This window comes from Trachurus japonicus, chromosome 6 (genome assembly GCF_045865225.1).
Source record: "Trachurus japonicus isolate A0001 chromosome 6, Traja_1.0".
NCBI classification, from domain to species: domain Eukaryota; kingdom Metazoa; phylum Chordata; class Actinopteri; order Carangiformes; family Carangidae; genus Trachurus; species Trachurus japonicus.
The window spans coordinates 35958141-35976683 of record NC_140912.1 but is presented as its reverse complement, the minus strand read 5'-3'; the positions used below and the strand labels follow the sequence as shown (position 1 = coordinate 35976683).

Here is an 18543-nt window from a genome sequence, read left to right as displayed (position 1 = left end):
CTGCCATGTCTTAGCATAAAATAGTGACTCGGCGTGCTAAAAACGCAGATACTGTGCTAAATCATCAGATTTTACAGTTCAGTGTGCAACAAATTCTCAAAACGTCTCATATTGCACCTTCAAAATGAAGCTAGTGCTAGCTTTAACGCTAGTGATTCACACGAGTGGGTAAGGTCTCTGGTATTAGCACTGATTAGCACTGGCGGTTAGCATTTAGCATGGAAAAAACGATTTCTCACCGATGCGTTTTCTTCTTGGTGGAGATGTCGGGTCCCTCTAGCTTCACTCTCACAGGTCCAGGGCGTCACCAGAGTTATCCCGTAGTTTTTAATCACTTTTATCAACTTTTACTAGTGTCTCCTCTTCACAAGCTAAGTGTCGTGCTCGATGCGGGGCTGCTCGCTCTCCTGACAACGGCTCCGGAGGAAGTGAACCTTGTTCTGAGCAGGTCAAGGGGCGGGAGCTTCTTCCCGATTGGCTGACAGCTCATCTCCAGCCAATCTCTTTCAAAATAAACGTATAAAAAAATATTTTATCACTGTTCAATTTCTTTTTATAGGTAAGTATCTGTTTTTAATTATTAACATGACTTAGTATTTATTAATTAACTTTTTAAATATGAATTCAGCTGTTTTAATATGCAATCAACTAATTTTTAATACAGACTTTTAACCTTAGTTACAACAGACATTATAACATTAAAACAATGTGCTTAAAGGGATATTTCAACATTTTGGCAGATTTGCCCGTTAATCCCTAGTGTTAGGGATAGGGTTCGTTACTTTTACTGTAATTGACGGTAGGGCCCGACCGATATGGATTTTTTGGGGCCGATGCCGATGCCGATTATTAGGGGGGAAAAAATCCGATAACCGATTAATCGGCCGATTATTTTTTTTTTAAATAAAGTTTTACAATTTTATTAATTTAAGTAATATATCTACATATATTATATAATATATAAATTAGGGCTGCCAAATTTTCATTGGTCAATTGGTTGCAGGAAAAAACAACAACATTTGGAGTACTGTCATGTCAAAATCAATGACTGAACTGTGAAAGGCTATAGGGCTTTTATTTTGAAGGGCCAGATACAGGAAGTCATGACACGTGACACTTTATTGTTGTTGTTGTTGTTTTTACACGGCACGGCGGTCTCTCTCTCTCTCTCTCTCTCTCTCTCTCGCTCTCTCTTTTTTTTTTTTTGAAAAGCGACTTTTTCCAGTGTTGTTCCAGACGTTTCTGGTTTGTTGATCTCGACGTGGAAGCGCGTATCACCGCTGTTTTCAATGTTTAGCGGGTGCTGCCGCGAGCCCCGGTCCCACAGCGCTCAGTGTGTCACGGAGCAGAGACATGATTGTCCCGCTGCAGTCAGAGACCCGCACCGCTGCCGCCCCCCAGTCTACACAGCCTGAGCTCAGTCACTCACCCTCCTCATCCACTGTGTTTATTGATAAACGGGCGTAGCTACTGCCGGTAATAACTGTAAAACCCGACCGGCTTGTTGAATCTCGGACCCAACACGGCCGGAGTCACGAGCATTAATTAATTAATTCACAACCCGACCGCGGTGTAAAAAAAAAAAGAAGAAAAAAAAAGAAAGCCAGCAGCAACACTGGTTTTGAGACAGTTAACAGTTAATCAAGTTGTTAATAAGCTGTGTGATGTGTGTGAGTGACTGACTATGGCGGAGCGTGTCCTGCTGCAGATCAGTCACTCTGCTGTGCTGTGAGGTGGTTAGTGGAGGCAGTTGGATCCGCCCTCTACAGGATAAATAACCTAATGTCGGGGGATCTTTTCAAATGGGGGAACATTTTCAAAGTAAAACCAAGTCTTATTCCCTGCATTTTATTTCTGAAAATATCGGCGACAATCGGCGAGTTTTGGCCGATTAGGCTACCGATATTCTCAAACGGGCTATAATCGGCCGATTTAATCGGCTCGCCGATAAATCGGTCGGGCCCTAATTGACGGTAACCTACAAGCTGTTTTTAGATCGGCGGGGCAGAGACATGAGCTGCTCAGCTACCGCTACGGAGACTATCAAACACACAATCCAACAACTCTACAACGCTCTTGTGGATGATTGTTAAGTGTTAATTAAGTGTATTGTTTCATGTGATTTCATGCGTGTAAGGTTGTAGCCTATCTTTTTTTTTTTTGCCAAACACACAGCACAAAATTTAATAAACGGGTTTAGGTGCATAGGCTAATACCACTTTCCAAAATGTCCTGAAGTAGGCTACAAGCATAAATAACTTCACTTTATAATTAAACTCAAATGTAACTTAAAATACACTCAAACTTAATATTACAGTGTTGATATTAAAATGTATACTTTCAAAATATGTTATCATTGTATTTTACAATGACAATTTTAGCATACATTTTAAAATATATCAAAAGTATGTGTGAAAACAAATTTCAAATAAGTACACTTTAGAAATTACACATAAATTTCACTTTAAGTATATTTTATTTTAATATATTTCTATAAAGTGTAATATAGTATAATTATTTTCAAGTGTGTTAAAAGTGTTAGCGTGAAAGTGTGATGTTAGTGTAATTTTTATATATTTATATAAAGTACAATTTGTATAATTACATTTTCAATATACTATTCAAAAATACAAATATACTTGAAATACAATAAAGTACACTTTTTTTTCACCAGGGTAAGTATTATCTAAACTACAGATCAATAAGTATATTGATCATGTCTGGACTCACCGAGCCTTTCTGCAGTTCCTCACAGCTGGGATCAGTCTCCATCGTCCCTGAGTTGATGTGTTGTACTTCTCCAGGTCGAACTCGTCCAGAACCTGCTCTGACATCTGCAGCATGTAGCCCAGAGCTGAACACTGGATCTCAGAGAGTTTCTCCTCTGATCTGTTCTCTGACTTGAGGAACTGTTGGATCTGCTGATGAACTGACTGGTCCTTCATCTCCGTCAGACAGTGGAAGATGTTGATGCTTCTGTCAGGAGAGATTTTATTAGTCTTCATCCACTTCAGGTTGTCGATGATTCTCTGGATGGTTCCTGGACTGTTGTCTGTCTGGCCCAGCAGACCTCCTAACAGCCTCTGGTTGGACTCCAGAGAGAGGCCATGAAGGAAGCGAACAAACAGGTCCAGGTGACCGTTTTTACTGCTGAGGGATTTCTGCATGGCTCCCTGCAGGAAGTTAACCAGGGTTAAAATAAAATGTTGTTTTTCCAGGAACTTCTTGAGGACCTTTGTGTCCCTGTTGGTAAAACAGTGGGACATGTAGACTGCAGCCAGAAACTCCTGAACACTCAGATGAACAAAGCAGTAGACTGTTTTCTGGAAGATCACACTCTCTCTTTTGAAGATCTCAGTACAGAGTCCTGAGTTCACCAAGGCCTCTGTGACATCCAGACCACACTGCTCCAGGTCTTCTTGGTAGAACATGATGTTTCCTTCCTCCAGCTGTTCAAACGCCAGCCTCCCCAGCTTCAGAAGAACTTCCCTGTCGGCCTTCGTCAGCTCCTGTGGACTCGTCTCATGTCCTTCACCGTACTTGTTCTTCTTCCTCTTTGTCTGGACCAGCAGGAAGTGTGAGAACAGGTCAGTGGTGGTCTTGGGCAGCTCTCCTCTCTGGTCTGTGGTCAACATGTGCTCCAGAACTGTAGCACTGATCCAGCAGAAGACTGGGACTTGACACATGATGTGGAGGGTCCTGGACGTCTTGATGTGTGAGATGATTCTTCTGGACAGATCTTCATCACTGGACCTCCTCCTGAAGTACTCCTCCATCTGGGCGTCAGTGAAGCCTCGGACCTCTGTTACCCTGTCAACACATGTAGGAGGGATCTGATTGGCTGCTGCAGGTCTGGAGGTGATCCAGACCAGAGCTGAGGGAAGCAGATTCCCCTGGATGAGGTTTGTCAGCAGCACGTTGACTGATGACGTCTGTGTGACATCAGACACAACCTCCCTGTTGTTGAAGTCCAGTGACAGTCGGCTTTCATCCAGGCCGTCAAAGATGAAGAGAAGTTTACAGACAGCCAGCTGCTCTGCTGTGACCTTCTGTAATGTTGGATGGAAAACATGGAGCAGCCTGAGAAGACTCAACCGCTGATCTCTGATCAGGTTCAGCTCCCTGAACGAAAGCAGAACCAGCAGACTGACATCTTGGTTCTCCAAGCCCTCGGCCCAGTCCAGAGTGAACTTCTGCACCGAGAAGGTTTTTCCAACGCCAGCGACACCGTTGGTCAGAACCACTCTGATGGGTCTCTGTTTCATTTTGTCTCTCTGTTGGAGATGCAAATATTTTGGGAGCTTACGTCTCATTTTGTCAGAAACATCGTAAAAGACGTGACCTTTAAAGATGTCATTGCACTTGATTGTAGTGTCATGGAGGGTCTTCTTCTTGGACGTTGTCTCCAGCTGTCTCACCTCATGTTGGGTATTAACCTCTTCACTCTGTCCCTCTGTGATGTAGAGCTCAGTGTAGATCCTGTTGAGGAGGATTCCACTTCCTGTTCCACTTCCTGTTCCCTCAGTTCCTTCAGTCACTCGTTCACATCTGCTCCTCAGACTGATCTTATGTTGATCTAAAACCTCCTGCAGACCACGATCTGCTGAGAGAGAAGAGACAGAGACAGACTGAAGACAGAGAGTCTGACAATCTGATCAGATTATTTTCATCAGCTACAGAAAAACTACAGACAACAAAGAGAATGTTTGAATCATCATCTTAAATGTCAGTGCTGTGTGATGGAACAATGACTCTGGAGAAAACAACAGGTCCTGGTTTCACAAATGACCACATCAGCAGACAGATGTTCAGTCTCACTTTGTACACAGCTGCTCTGATTGGCTGTCTGCAGCTCACCTCTGGTTCTGGGTCTTTGTCCACACTGGGGACAGGAGGGGGGTCCTGAAGAACCAGACTGGTCCCAGTCTGAGGTGAAGCACTGTCTGCAGAACCAGTGTCCACAGCTGGTGGAGACTGGATCCTTCAGGACGTCCTGACAGAGACCACAGCAGGACAGCTGCTGGTCCACAGAGACACCACTCCTCTTCCTCCTGTCAAGACATTTCTGGATCAACAACATGTCACAGCTCCACATCTGAGCTCTGATTGGTTAACCACCTCAAGGGGGCGGGGCTTCAGTAACCAGAGGACTTTTTCTCCTTTTAAACACCAAAAAAACTGTATGTATGATGTTCTCCAAACAACCAGTAAAGGTCACACAATCAAATGTATTTCTGAGAGGGGAGGAACTTGAGCTGGTAAAAGAATTCAAGTATCTTGGAGTCATTCTCGACTCATCTCTTACTTTCAAAAATCATGTTAAAAAGATCTCCAAAACAATTAAATTCAATTTATTTAACTTTAAACAGATCAGGCCATCGCTGACAGTAGATGCAGCTAGAATGTTTTTGCATGCGATGATTTTTTCCCATATTGAATATTGTTTTACTAACTGGTCCCTCACTGGGGTAACCATAATCAAACCAATAGAATCATTATATAAAAGGGCACTACATTTTTTTGACAGAAAACCAATCCCCTTTCACCATTGTCATATCCTCGAGAAACACAACCTCTTAAGCTTCGAAAATTTTTAAGTTTTTAAGTATGCTTGTGCTGTTTGTAAAACGCTCAATGGACTTGCACCTCCCTCGTCGAAAGAATATATAAAATGTAAAGTTACCAGTTGCAGAACCACCAGATCGGTTAAGGGTTGTAATATTTGGAATAATCTACCGTGCACAATAAGGGAAAGCACCACTTATAACACTTTCAAGGTCCACTTCAAAAACTGGCTTAAAACAAACCAAGTCTGTAATCATGACTAGGCGGGACCTTCACGGAGCGCGACACGTGTCGTGCTCTGTGTCCGTCCGCCTTACTCTATACTTTTGGATGTCATGATTTTTGTTTTGTTGTGCAGTGCGCACCTACATATACGTATGTATGCGTGCACTGCACTTGCCTTGTTTTTTTGTGTGGTCATTCGTCTGGTTTTCTTGTTATTGTGCAGTGCATGCCTACATATACGTATGTATGCATGCACTGCATTTGTTTTATTTTTCTATATTGCAATATATCTCTGTAAGTACAGTTGTGTTCAAAATAATAGCAGTCCGACATCACTTGCAAGATAAATCACTGATTTTGTCAGAATTTCAACTTTTTTTTTTTCAACTTTTTCTCGAAGGTTTAGTAAAGGTATAGAAAACCAACAGACCCAACAGGCATGACGTGCATGCTGCTGATTCTGTGAAACTGAATCATTTACTGAAAGGGGCGTTTTAAAAAAAAATAGCAGTGCCAGGTTCAATTATTGAGGTCATTGATTATGTGAAAAAAAATAGGTGTTAAACAGGTGGCCCTTATTCAAGGATCAAGGCAACTGATGCTGCATATGCTGGCTGTGCATTTGTCCTTGGAAAACAGAGTAAAATGGGTTGTTCAAGACACTGTTAAGAAGAAGAGCATTCTTTGATTAAGAAATTAATAAAAGAGGGGAAAACCTATAAAGAAGTGCAGAAAATGATAGGCTGTTCAGCTAAAATGATATCAAACGCTTTAAAATGGCAGCCAAAACCAGAAAGGCGAGGAAAAAAAAGAAAAACGACTATTCGAAGGGATCGGAGAATAACCAAAATGGCAAAGGCTCAGCCAATGATCAGCTCCAGGAGGATCAAAGAAAATCTAAGATTGCCTGTGAGTACTGTAACAATCAGACAACGTCTATGTGAAGCCAAGCTATCAGCAAGAAGCCCCCGCAAAGTCCCATTGTTAAAAATAATACATGTAATGAAGCGGTTACAATTTGCCAAATAACACATTGACTGGCCTAAAAAGAAATGGCGTAATATTTTGTGGACTGACAGTAAGATTGTTCTTTTTGGGTCTAAGGGCCAGTGTTTGCAGGTCAGACGTCCTGCAAACACTGAATTCAAGCCACAGTACACAGTGAAGACGGTGAAGCATGGTGGTGCAAGCATCATGATATGGGGATGTTTCTCGTACTATGGTGTTGGTCCTATTTATCGCATACCAGGGATCATGGATCAGTTTGAGTACACCAGAATACTGGAAGTAGTCATGTTGCCGTATACTGAAGAGGAAATGACCCCAAACAAGACAATGACCCCAAACACACCAGCAAGCGTGTAAAGGAAGATGTCAACACTGCTATTTTTTTGAACATTATATTTCTTGACTTTCTGTAAAATATTATCAAATTAAATTACTTTTTCCAATTTTCTTGGTTTGAAATAGAATGTGCAGTGTCCCCAATGCAGTTGTGTTCCTTAAAATACAATTTATTTGAAGAATTTTGAGGTTTACTCACCTTTTTAAACACACTGCTATTATTATGAACATAACTGTATGCGTGTGAATGGCACTTATATAACTGCTGCTACCGTAGTCTCCAATGTCTTGGTCCATCCCCGGGGGTGGGTGCGGGCCATCACATTCTGGATCCATCCATTTAAACTTGCACTTTATGTATTTAAACTTGCACTTTCACTTTAGAAACTGGCACTTTATACCAGGCACTTTACAGATCACATGCACTTTATGTATAGGTATGAATGTGTATATGATTGTGAACCACTGTATAATTCTTGTGCATTTCTGTCTGTTTGTGTGTTACCTGCCAAGGGACTACGGATGCAAATTAGCAAGTTGCTAACTCTGACGCATTTACATTTGTGCACACATACGAATGTTCATTAATGTGTATTGTCCCTTTTAAATAAATAAAATTAAAAAAGAGAGAGAGAAAGTAGAGGAAGATGAGTGTAGAGAGACGAGCTGAATGAAGACCTGGTCCTGACCTGGTCTGGTTTCTGTCTCTGTTTATCTGTTGACCTTGAATCTGGACTCTAAAACAAGCTGACAACAGAAGCTTCAACAGCTCCACCTGAGCTTCACTACATGTTGTGGAGAAGCTCAGACAGTCACAGACAGGAAACAGGAAACACTGATCACTCCTGTCTGGTTCCTGGCTTTTCAAAATAAAAGTCTGTGTGTATCAGCTGCTTTAATCTCTACTGTGACTTCAGTTTAAAGGCTCAGACGTGTGGATCATTAAAGTGTTGGTGCAGCAACGTTCACACTGACTGAGGCTGATGACACAGGAACATGAGGACGCTGTGCTTCATCAGTCTGATGGACAGAGTGTGTGTGCATGTTTCTGTCTCTGAGGTTTGTTGTGAACCTTCAGAGTCTGATGGATCTGGTTCCTGGTTTCTCTCTGTTTCCTTCACATGAGTCTAATGACTGAATCATCTTCAGCTCAGTTTACAGTAGAAACCGTCTCTTACTGTGACTCTGAAGGTCCAGGTCCAGGTCCAGGTCCAGGTCCAGGTCCAGGTCCAGGTCCAGGTCCAGGTCCAGGTCCAGGTCCAGGTCTGAAGTCAATAGGTTTACCCATGGACCAGTCACTCTTCATGGACAGACAGATGGATCCTGGAGACTCTGCTCTCAGTCTGTGGTTCTGACCTCTGCAAACACAAACATGTTTTTATTCACATCCCATTGATCACTGATAAAATGGGGATTACTTCTAGTCAGGATTACATTTTTGACATCAAACACATAGTACAATGCAGCAGACATGTGCACAGTGCACACGCATAGTGACACTGTAGGACACAACACCACAACAGACCAAGACGTGACACCACCTCCTGTGTAGCCTCCATCTGTGTGGAGCCCAAAGCCACACACTGTCTCCATTTGGGTGGAGGTTTAGCTCCGACTGTGGGATCAAACCACGGCCCACTGCAGATCCCAGAGCAGCTGGAGACCAGATCACAAGATCACAGAGGACTACCAGCTGACCTGATCAGAGTCAGAGTCAGAGTATCTTTATTGTCATTATTCTGGATAATGAAATTGTCTTCGGACCCACGGCTTAAAACACAACATACAATACAGTAATAAATAGAATAGAAAAATAAAAATAAAGAATACAATTTAATACAATTTAATTGAAAAAGGAAAGAGAGAGAGATGCGACAGAGATGATGACAGCCGTGTAGAAAGTGAGACTGAAATGTAAACAACAGGTCACTTTAACTTTCTGAGGTTGATCTGCTGTTGTTGTTCTTGTGGAGCAGATGTGTTTGGTCATAAAATGTTGCTGTTTTCCACCTCCACTATTATTTTATCGTCCGCGTCGGCACTTTACATGAAAAGCACAGCGACTCTGTTTTTTCCCCGATGCACTTACACTAGTTTGCTCCTAAATACTGGCTTTATGAAACGGATTTTGTTTTCTTTTGATATCATATTGATATTTTCCCCCTGCATGTAGGCTATACACCTCTTCCACAACCACTCTGTCCAGTCTGGAAAATAATTTCTGCGCCGTGCGTGTGTGAAGTAGCCAGACTGGACGTGAGTGTGCATGCACACGTGTACACACAGAGACACACATATACACACACACACGCATGCGCACACACAGAGAGAGAGAGAGAGAGAGAGAGAGAGCGCATAAGCCCAATAATGTCGGCGCAAATCGGTGAATTCTCTGGTCGTCCAATGAACGAACGTGGCGGTTACAAGCTGGATAGACCAGATCGTACCAGACAGGAAGTCGGGCACAGAAAAGGCGAGAGAATCCGGTCAATTTTCAAAATAAAATAATTAAATGATGATTAATTAAGTTGTTGCTTGTCTGTCTATAAATACTTGTCAGTTGCGTCTGCACACAAGACACACACACACACACACACACACACACACACACACACACACACACACACACACACACACACACACACACACACACACATCCATACATACAGAGCTAGAGACAGACCTGTGGAGTCGTGTTTGACCGGAGCAGAGAGAGCAGGAGAAGCTGCTCCCTGTGCGACCATGAGCGCCTGCCAGGACGCGCTGCTCCCGCTCCGCTTCCGCGGGCAGTGTGTCCTCGCGCGACACACATTCGGTTCATTTTTATTTTTTGTCTATATTCTTAATATTCAGGAAAAAGAAACAAATAACACAACCAAACTTTTGAAGCAAATTAAATTTAAAAAATATAGGCTATTACTAAAAAAAAAAAAAGTTTTTTTTTTTTTTTTTTGAAAAAAAAAAAAATTTTTTGTTTTTTTTGGATGAATCTCAGTGGGTGGGCAATCAGTCAATCTGGATGGGCCTGTGTCCAGAGCGATAGCCTGTGCCCATCCAGGCAACTAGCCCCTCTGGCTGCGTGACTGCGTGACTTACGGTGAGCGTGTTACGTCATTTCCTGCCTGTACCTGCTGCACTGTTGCTGTGTTGTGTTAGACTTTCTCAATCCTCCGTCTAGTGTTCTGCTAATTTAATCACTTTAAGCACCATTGTGCACCACGTTTTGCTACATTAACACAACTTTCTGTCACTTAAGTCCTTAACAGGACTCTCTTTGTATTTCTCCATTCAACTTGTTGTATTTGCCACAGGTCCGCTAGTTAGCTTAACATACTAGCTATGGCTTCCCCTCCCTCCTCTGTCTCCTTCTCCTGCTCTGAGTGTCAGATGTTTAGCTACTCCTCTGCCTCCTTTAGTGGTAATGGTATGTGTAATAAGTGTAGCTTGTTTGTAGCTCTGGAGGCGAGGCTCAGCGAGTTAGAGTCCCGGCTCCGCACCATGGAGGCTAGTCCAGCTATAGTAGCTTCACAGTCCAGCTTAGCCGGTGCAGAGCCACCTAGCCTAGCCGCCGCTAGCAGTTCCCTCCCAGCCCCCGTGCAGCCGGGAACTAGTCAGTCCGGCTGGGTGACAACAAACCGAGGGAAACATAGACGCAATAAGCGCGTGTTGGCCCACCAACCCCTTCACGTCTCCAACAGCTTTTCCCCACTCAGCGACACACCCGCTGAGAACGTAACTCAACATGTCGACTCTGTTGCTCACAGCCCCGCTGTGAAGTCGGCATTAGTCATTGGCAGCTCCATTTTACGGTACGTGAAGGTAGAGAAACCAGCGAGCATAAAGTGCATCCCAGGGGCCAGAGCGGGCGACGTTGAGGCTAATCTGAAGCTGCTGGCATGTAAACGTAAGGTTAAATACAGTAAGATTGTAATCCATGTCGGCGGTAATGACACCCGGCTTCGCCAGTCGGAGTTAACTAAGGTTAATATGGCTTCGGTGTGCAACTTTGCAAAGACAATGTCGGACTCCGTAATTTTCTCTGGCCCGCTGCCCAACCTAGTGAGTGACGATATGTTTAGTCGCATGCGTTCATTCCATCGCTGGATGTCTAGGTGGTGCTTAGATAACGACGTGGCTTACATAGATAACTGGACCTCCTTCTGGGGAAAGACTGGTCTGATTGGGAGAGATGGCGTCCATCCTACTCTGGATGGCGCATCCCTCCTATCTAGGAATATAGGGAACTTTATTAGCCGTGCTAATCCCTGACAAGCACCCAGAGTTCAGACCAGCAGGCAGAGCCGCAGTTTAACACGCCCCTCTGCTGGGTCCCTCTTGTTGTCACCCACCCAGCCTATAGAAACTGTGTCTGCCTCGAGGCTGTCTAAGCCTAAACCCCAATCTAGAGGAGTTGTTTATAGCAACTTAGTTAAAATCAAAACCACTGCTCCAGCAAGCCAAACTAATAGAACTATTAAATGTGGTTTGCTCAACATTCGTTCTCTCCCATCCAAGTCTCTCCTAGTGAATGACTTAATTACAAGTCACCATATTGACATATTAACACTCACTGAGACCTGGTTGCAGCAAGATGAATATGTTAGTTTGAATGAATCTACCCCTCCTAGTTACATTAACTGTCATGTGCCTCGTAACACAGGCCGAGGAGGAGGAGTGGCTGCTATTTATCAGTCAAATCTGATTATCAACCCTAGACATAATAGTTCATATAATACATTTGAAAGCCTTACTGTCAGCCTCTCTCACCCAGACTGGAAAGCAGAAAAACCACTCTTACTTGCTGTAGTGTATCGTCCTCCTGCACCTTATTCTGAGTTTCTAGAAGAATTCCCTGACTTTCTGTCAAATTTAGCAATGAGCTCAGACAAAGTCATTATAGTAGGTGACTTTAACATTCATGTGGACGTCGATGATGATTGTCTGGCTACTGCATTCAAGTCACTTTTGGATTCAGTCGGCTTCTCTCAGAGGGTAAACAAACCCACTCACACTTTTAATCATATCCTTGACTTAGTACTTACTTATGGAATAGAAGCTGACCATGTCACAGTTCTTCCTCAGAACCCCGTCTTGTCTGACCATTCTTTAATAACATTTGAATTTACTTTAACAAATTATATCCTACCTGGGAAAAAATCCCGCTACAGTAGATGTCTATCTGACACTGCTGTTTCTAGATTTAAAGAGCTTATTCCAGCAGAGCTTGCTGCCACATCCTGTAACCATATTATGGGCAGTGATGCTTACTTCACCACATTCTGTAACCATACTATGGGCAGTTATGCTGGTTTCACCCCCACACAGGTGGACTATCTTGTGGATAGCACTACTAGAAAAGAATAAGAACAACCCCAGGTTCCTTTTCAACACTGTGGCCAGGCTGACCAAGAACCATAGTGTTGTTGAGCCATCCATCCCTCCAACTCTCAGCAGCAACGACTTCCTAACTTTCTTTACCGAAAAGATAGTTAATATTAGAACAAAAATTGCTAGTAATGGCCCACAGATTACGATACCCATAGAAGCACCTCCCAGACTTGGTACACACTTGGACAGCTTCTCTCCCATCGACCTATCAGACTTAACTTCTGCAATTACTTCTTCCAAGTCAGCCACATGTCTGCTGGATCCAGTTCCGACAAGACTACTTAAGGATGTCTTCCCCTTAATTAACATTTCTTTTCTGAACCAAATCAATCTTTCCTTAGCCACAGGCTACGTGCCACAGGCCTTCAAGGTGGCTGTCATTAACCCTTTACTTAAAAAACCTTCTCTTGACCCAGATGTCCTTGCCAACTATCGGCCTATATCCAACCTTCCTTACATCTCTAAGATCCTTGAGAAGATTGTCCTGGAGCAGCTACATGAACATCTGCACAGCAACGTGCTCTTTGAAGCTTTCCAATCTGGATTCAGAGAACACCATAGCACTGAAACAGCACTTGTCAAAGTCTCTAATGATCTTCTTATAGCTTCAGACAGAGGTCTCGTCTCTGTTCTTGTACTTTTGGACCTCAGTGCTGCATTCGACACCATCGACCACAGCATCCTGCTGCAGAGACTAGATCATGAAATAGGGATTAAAGGAACTGCCCTAAAATGGTTTAAGTCATACTTATCTGACAGGTTTCAATTTGTTAATGTTAATAACGACCACTCAGAGTATAGCAGAGTTACGTATGGTGTACCGCAGGGTTCAGTCTTAGGGCCAATCCTCTTCATTCTTTACATGCTCCCATTAGGTGGCATCATCCGGAAGCACTCAATCAATTTTCACTGTTATGCGGATGATACGCAACTCTACTTGTCCATGGAGCCAGATGACAGAAGCCGCCTCATCAATCTGCAAGACTGTCTGAAAGACATTAGATCCTGGATGTCCTCTAACTTCTTGCTACTGAATTCAGATCAAACTGAGGTCATCGTGTTTGGACCTAAACATCTCAGGGACACGTTCTCCAATCAGATCGCTACTCTAGATGGCATCACCCTGACCCCGAGTACAACCGCGAGGAACCTTGGAGTCATTTTTGACCAGGACCTTTCCTTTAACTCCCACATAAAGCACGTGACTAGGACCGCCTTCTTCCATCTGCGCAGTATCACTAAGATTAGGAATATCCTCTCCCAGAGTGATGCTGAGAAACTAGTACATGCATTTATCACTTCTAGGCTAGACTACTGCAACTCTCTCCTGTCAGGATGTCCGAAAAACTCTCTAAAGAGTCTCCAGCTGGTCCAGAATGCCGCAGCGAGGGTTTTGACAGGAGTTAGGAAGAGAGAGCACATCTCTCCCACCTTAGCTTCTCTCCACTGGCTTCCTGTAGGATTTAGAATAGACTTCAAAATCCTTCTGCTGACTTATAAGGCTCTTAATGATAAAGCTCCAACCTATCTGAAAGAACTAATCATTCCTTACTGTCCTACCAGAGCACTCCGCTCCCAGAATGCAGGTCTGTTAGTGACTCCCAGTATCTCTAAAAACAGACTGGGAGGTAGAGCCTTCAGTTACCGGGCTCCTTTACTGTGGAACCAGCTCTCTCCATGGGTCAAAGAGGCAGACACTCTAACTACATTTAAGTCTAGACTTAAGACCTTCCTTTATGACAGAGCTTTTAGTTAGGGCTGGTTCAGGTAGCTCTGAACCATTTTATAGCTACGCTGCTATAGGCTTAGACTGCTGGGGACACATCTGGTTACACAGAGCCCTCTCCTCCTCTTCTCTTCTCTCCTCTCCTCTCCTCTCCTCTCCTCTCCTCTCCTCTCCTCTCCTCTCCTCAGTATATTTTTGAACTGTCATTTTCTGCTGTACTTTGTAGTTTGGCCTTGGTGTCTCGCACTCTCTCTGTGTTTCCGCAGATCCACCGGAGCTCCATCTCTCTGCACCAGCCGCCGCCTGCATCGCCCCCCCTCCCTCCCCTTCCCCTGCTGTTAGACCGGCCTCCCCTTCCTTCCCATGGACCAATCTGCCACCCAGCCCTCCCATCGCCCCCCCCCCCTGCCCCCCCCCCCCGCCCCCCTCCCCTCACCAGAGACTGCCTTCATCAACTCCTGCTAACATTTCCATATTTCGCACATTCTGTGACAAACTGTAAACTGTTTTCTTGTCTGTAACAACATCTATTGCACGTCTGTCCGTCCTGGGTGAGGGATCCCTCCTCTGTTGCTCACCCTGAGGTTTCTCCGACTTTTCCCTGTTAAAAGGGTTTCCATGGAGTTTTTCCTCAGTCGATGTGAGGGTCTAAGGACAGAGGATGTTGTTACGATGCCATGTAAAGCCCTTTGAGACAAACTGTTTGTAAAAACGGGCTATACAAATAAAATTGCCTTGCCTTGCCTTGCCTTGCCTTGCCTTGCCCACCCGTAGCTCCGCCCCTACTGCTGACTCATGGTCTGTGCTGGCGGGTCTGACTAATGTTGACAAAATGCTGATTTTACAATCTGGAGTTTGTCCATTGCTGTATTTTGACATTTATGGGATACTCAGTGCTTTTGACTTGAGTGATCTAATCGATGAGGACTGATGCATGCTGGCTGCCTGATATTCTAAATGTGCATGTTTGGTATTGAAGTAATCCAAAAGTAACTAAACATAATCCAGTATGTTACTTTAATTATGTGATTACATTATTTTAACATGTGATTTGTATTTGTACTGGATTACATTTTTAAGGTAACTCTCCCAACCCTGCACACAGGTCTGTATCTGGTTTCTTACTGTGACTCTGGATGTCCAGGTCCAGGTCCAGGTCCAGGTCCAGGTCCAGGTCCAGGTCCAGGTCTGAAGTCAATAGGTTTACCCATGGACCAGTCACTCTTCATGGACAGACAGATGGATCCTGGAGACTCTGCTCTCAGTCTGTGGTTCTGACCTCTGCAAACACAAACATGTTTTTATTCACATCACATTGATCACTGATAAAATGGGGATTACTTCTAGTCAGGATTACATTTTTAACATCAAACACATAGTACAATGCAGCAGACACGTGCACAGTGCACACATAGTGACACTGTAGGACACAACACCACAACAGACCAAGACGTGACACAACCTCCTGTGTAGCCTCCATCTGTGTGGAGCCCAAAGCCACACACTGTCTCCATTTGGGTGGAGGTTTAGCTCCGACTGTGGGATCAAACCACGGCCCACTGCAGATCCCAGAGCAGCTGGAGACCAGATCACAAGATCACAGAGAACTACCAGCTGACCTGATGACAGCCGTGTAGAAAGTGAGACTGAAATGTAAACAACAGGTCACTTTGCCTTTCTGAGGTCGATCTGCTGTTGTTGTTCTTGTGGAGCAGATGTGTTTGGTCATAAAATGTTGCAGTTTTCCACCTCCACTATTATTTTATTCTTCCTCCATGACGTCCTGTCAGCTTCAGGACTCTGACTGACTGCTGACTCATGGTCTGTGCTGGCGGGTCTGACTAATGTTGACAAAATGCTGATTTGAAAGTCTAGATTTTGTCCATTGTTCTATTTTGACATTTATGGGATACTCAGTGCTTTTTGACTTTGAGTGATCTAATCAATGAGGATTGATGCATGCTGGCTGCCTGATATTCTTAATTTGCATGTTTGGTATTGAAGTAATTCAAAAGAAACTAAACATAATCCAGTATGTTACTTTAATTATGTGATTACATTATTTTAACATGTAATTTGTAATTATACTGGATTACATTTTTATGGTAACTCTCTCAACCCTGCACACAGGTCTGTATCTGGTTTCTTACCGTGACACTGGAGGTCCAGGTCCAGGTCCAGGTCCAGGTCCAGGTCCAGGTCCAGGTCCAGGTCCAGGTCCAGGTCCAGGTCCAGGTCCAGGACTGAAGAGTGGAGGTTTTCCTTTGGACCAGTCATTCTTCAGAGACTTTGATCTGTCCTCCTGTTTCTCTACATTACCACTCATCTTCAGGACTTCAGTCAGTCTGAGAGGGAAACCAGAAACACACACACACACACACACACACACACACACAGAATAAAGACACACCCAAATCCACAGAGGACAAACTATAATCACTTCCTTGTTTGATCCAGTCATTAACCTCCACCACTCATAGTACTTTGACCGTAGATATAAACACGTAGAAGCCTCTGATGTTGCCGCCCAGGACACAGACTTGTAATTCCTTGTCTGTAGGTTTAGACCAGCGCTCTTAGCGACGCCTGCAGCTTGTGCAGAACGCTGCTGCTCATCTTTTGACAGACACAAAGAAACAGGAGCACATAAGCCCACACTGTTAGACTTTTCACTGTAAATTTACAGTATTATACTGGCAGCAGCTTCACCAGCATAATACTGTAAAATTACAGCAATTTGCTGTATCTTATAATTACAGCAAAATACTGTAATTCAAATACTGTAAATTTACAGTATTATACTGGCGAAGCTGCTGCCAGTATAATACTGTAAATTTACAGTATTTGAATATACAGTGATATCCTGTATTTAATGATGATTACAGAATATTACTGTAATAGGCTACTACTACTACTACTACTACTACTACTACTACTAATGATAATAATAATAATAATAATAATAATAATAATAATAATAATAATAATAATAATAAAGAAATGACAGCAAGACAGTATTCATTTTTCAATTCAAATATTTATTGCAATAAAAATGTATTTCAGTTACAGTGCATAATGACATTTGGTAACTCACTGACAATTTGTATTTGTGAGGCAGGAACATCAAATTGTTTTAATAATCCCGTAATATAGGAAATGCAGAAAACAGCCAGGACAAATGCCTGGACTAAACGTACATTTTTTCTGGCCACTCGAACTCACGGACACGGCGAGGAGATGACGAGGAACTGCTTGAAAGCGGACGTCTGCCTTGCAGAATGGACACAGGCTCTAGAATGAGAAAAATGTTGCATCAGTACATGGATTATCCGTTACTCTTAACAACGTTTTTTCTCATCACGGCGATTTCACCAACATAAACAGATATATTTTTAAACGGCTAAAAAAGTGGAGTAATAATAATACCGTAATAATTAAAAAGAAAAATCCTGTTCAGTGTAGCACCGTTCTATTGTTAGGTCAGCTGCAACTTGTGGCAGAAGCCAGAGGACCCACGTGCAGAAACCGGTGGAGAAAAAAAAAGTCAAAGTCAATGACTAAATAAAAAAAATGTCACTGTCTCTCTCACGAGCAGTGCTGTCATTCAAATTTCAGCACTGACACAGCGGACAGCGCGCCTGCATGAAATGCATGCTCCGGAGGCGATCTTTTTTCAGTTAGTTTTGCCTCTTCACAGAGATTTTTCTGTGGAGATTTTTTCTATTTTTTAAACGAGTACGAAAAATACCTGCAGGCTATTCGTGCTAACGTTAGCTACTCCAGGCATAAGTTAGACCAGTTCTGCCAGTAAAATCGTGTTGTTTAAACAGGGTTACACAATGCTATGCTCTATAATTTCAGCTAAGCTTGAATGAAAATTGAGCTAGCTAACTGAAAATGAAAAGATTCAACAACTTTGTCCAAACACGGTTCTAAATGACAGAAAATTCAACTGGAAAAAAAATCCAAACCTTCTCCTAAGTCCGGAAAAAAAGATAAATTTATGTGAACTTACTCAGTGGACAGCTCCAGACATCAGAGGTGAGCAGGTAGCCTTCCTGTGACTGCTCACACACAAGCTGCAAAAAAACTGTCAACTGTTGATTTTCAAATTTATTTTTCCCACACTTTTCACCTTCCCACAATGCTCTGCTGTTTACAGTAATCCTGTAAAAAAAAGGGCCTTCTCTTAAAGTGCTGTAATCACATTTTTTTCTCCCAGATTGCATTGCAGTTTACAGTATGATACTGTATAACAGTTTTACAGTAAAATACTGCTCAGATTTTACTGTAAA

General features: G+C 43.1%; 3 protein-coding genes across 3 annotated transcripts in view; 1 reads left to right on the top strand and 2 right to left on the bottom strand.

Moving 5' to 3' along the window:
- The window catches only part of LOC146986584 (uncharacterized), a 387075-nt gene that overhangs the window by 307367 nt on the left and 61165 nt on the right, over positions 1–18543 (bottom strand). The gene's annotated exons all lie outside the window — the stretch shown is intronic.
- The window catches only part of LOC146986587 (protein NLRC3-like), a 52306-nt gene continuing 36489 nt past the window's right edge, over positions 2727–18543 (bottom strand). The window contains exons 2-5 of the mRNA XM_085780409.1: positions 15380–15529; positions 8313–8492; positions 4819–5051; positions 2727–4600 (exon numbers count right to left, since the gene is read on the bottom strand). Coding sequence (XP_085636535.1) covers positions 2727–4600; positions 4819–5051; positions 8313–8492; positions 15380–15529 — 2437 coding nt within the window. The remainder of the gene's footprint in view (positions 4601–4818; positions 5052–8312; positions 8493–15379; positions 15530–18543) is intronic.
- On the top strand, positions 10474–12391 carry LOC146986588 (uncharacterized). The gene is made up of 2 exons (XM_085780293.1): positions 10474–10866; positions 10912–12391. Exons 1-2 carry the CDS (start codon positions 10474–10476, stop codon positions 11401–11403), a joined length of 885 nt encoding a protein of 294 aa, XP_085636419.1. The 3' UTR covers positions 11404–12391.

Coding starts and splice junctions, on each gene's coding strand:
- LOC146986588 (XM_085780293.1), top strand. CDS start 10,474: ATGGCTTCCCCTCCCTCCTCTGTCTCCTTCTCCTGCTCTGAGTGTCAG. Junction 10,867..10,911: donor GCGACACACCCGCTGAGAAC/GTAACTCAACAT, acceptor CCCGCTGTGAAG/TCGGCATTAGTCATTGGCAG.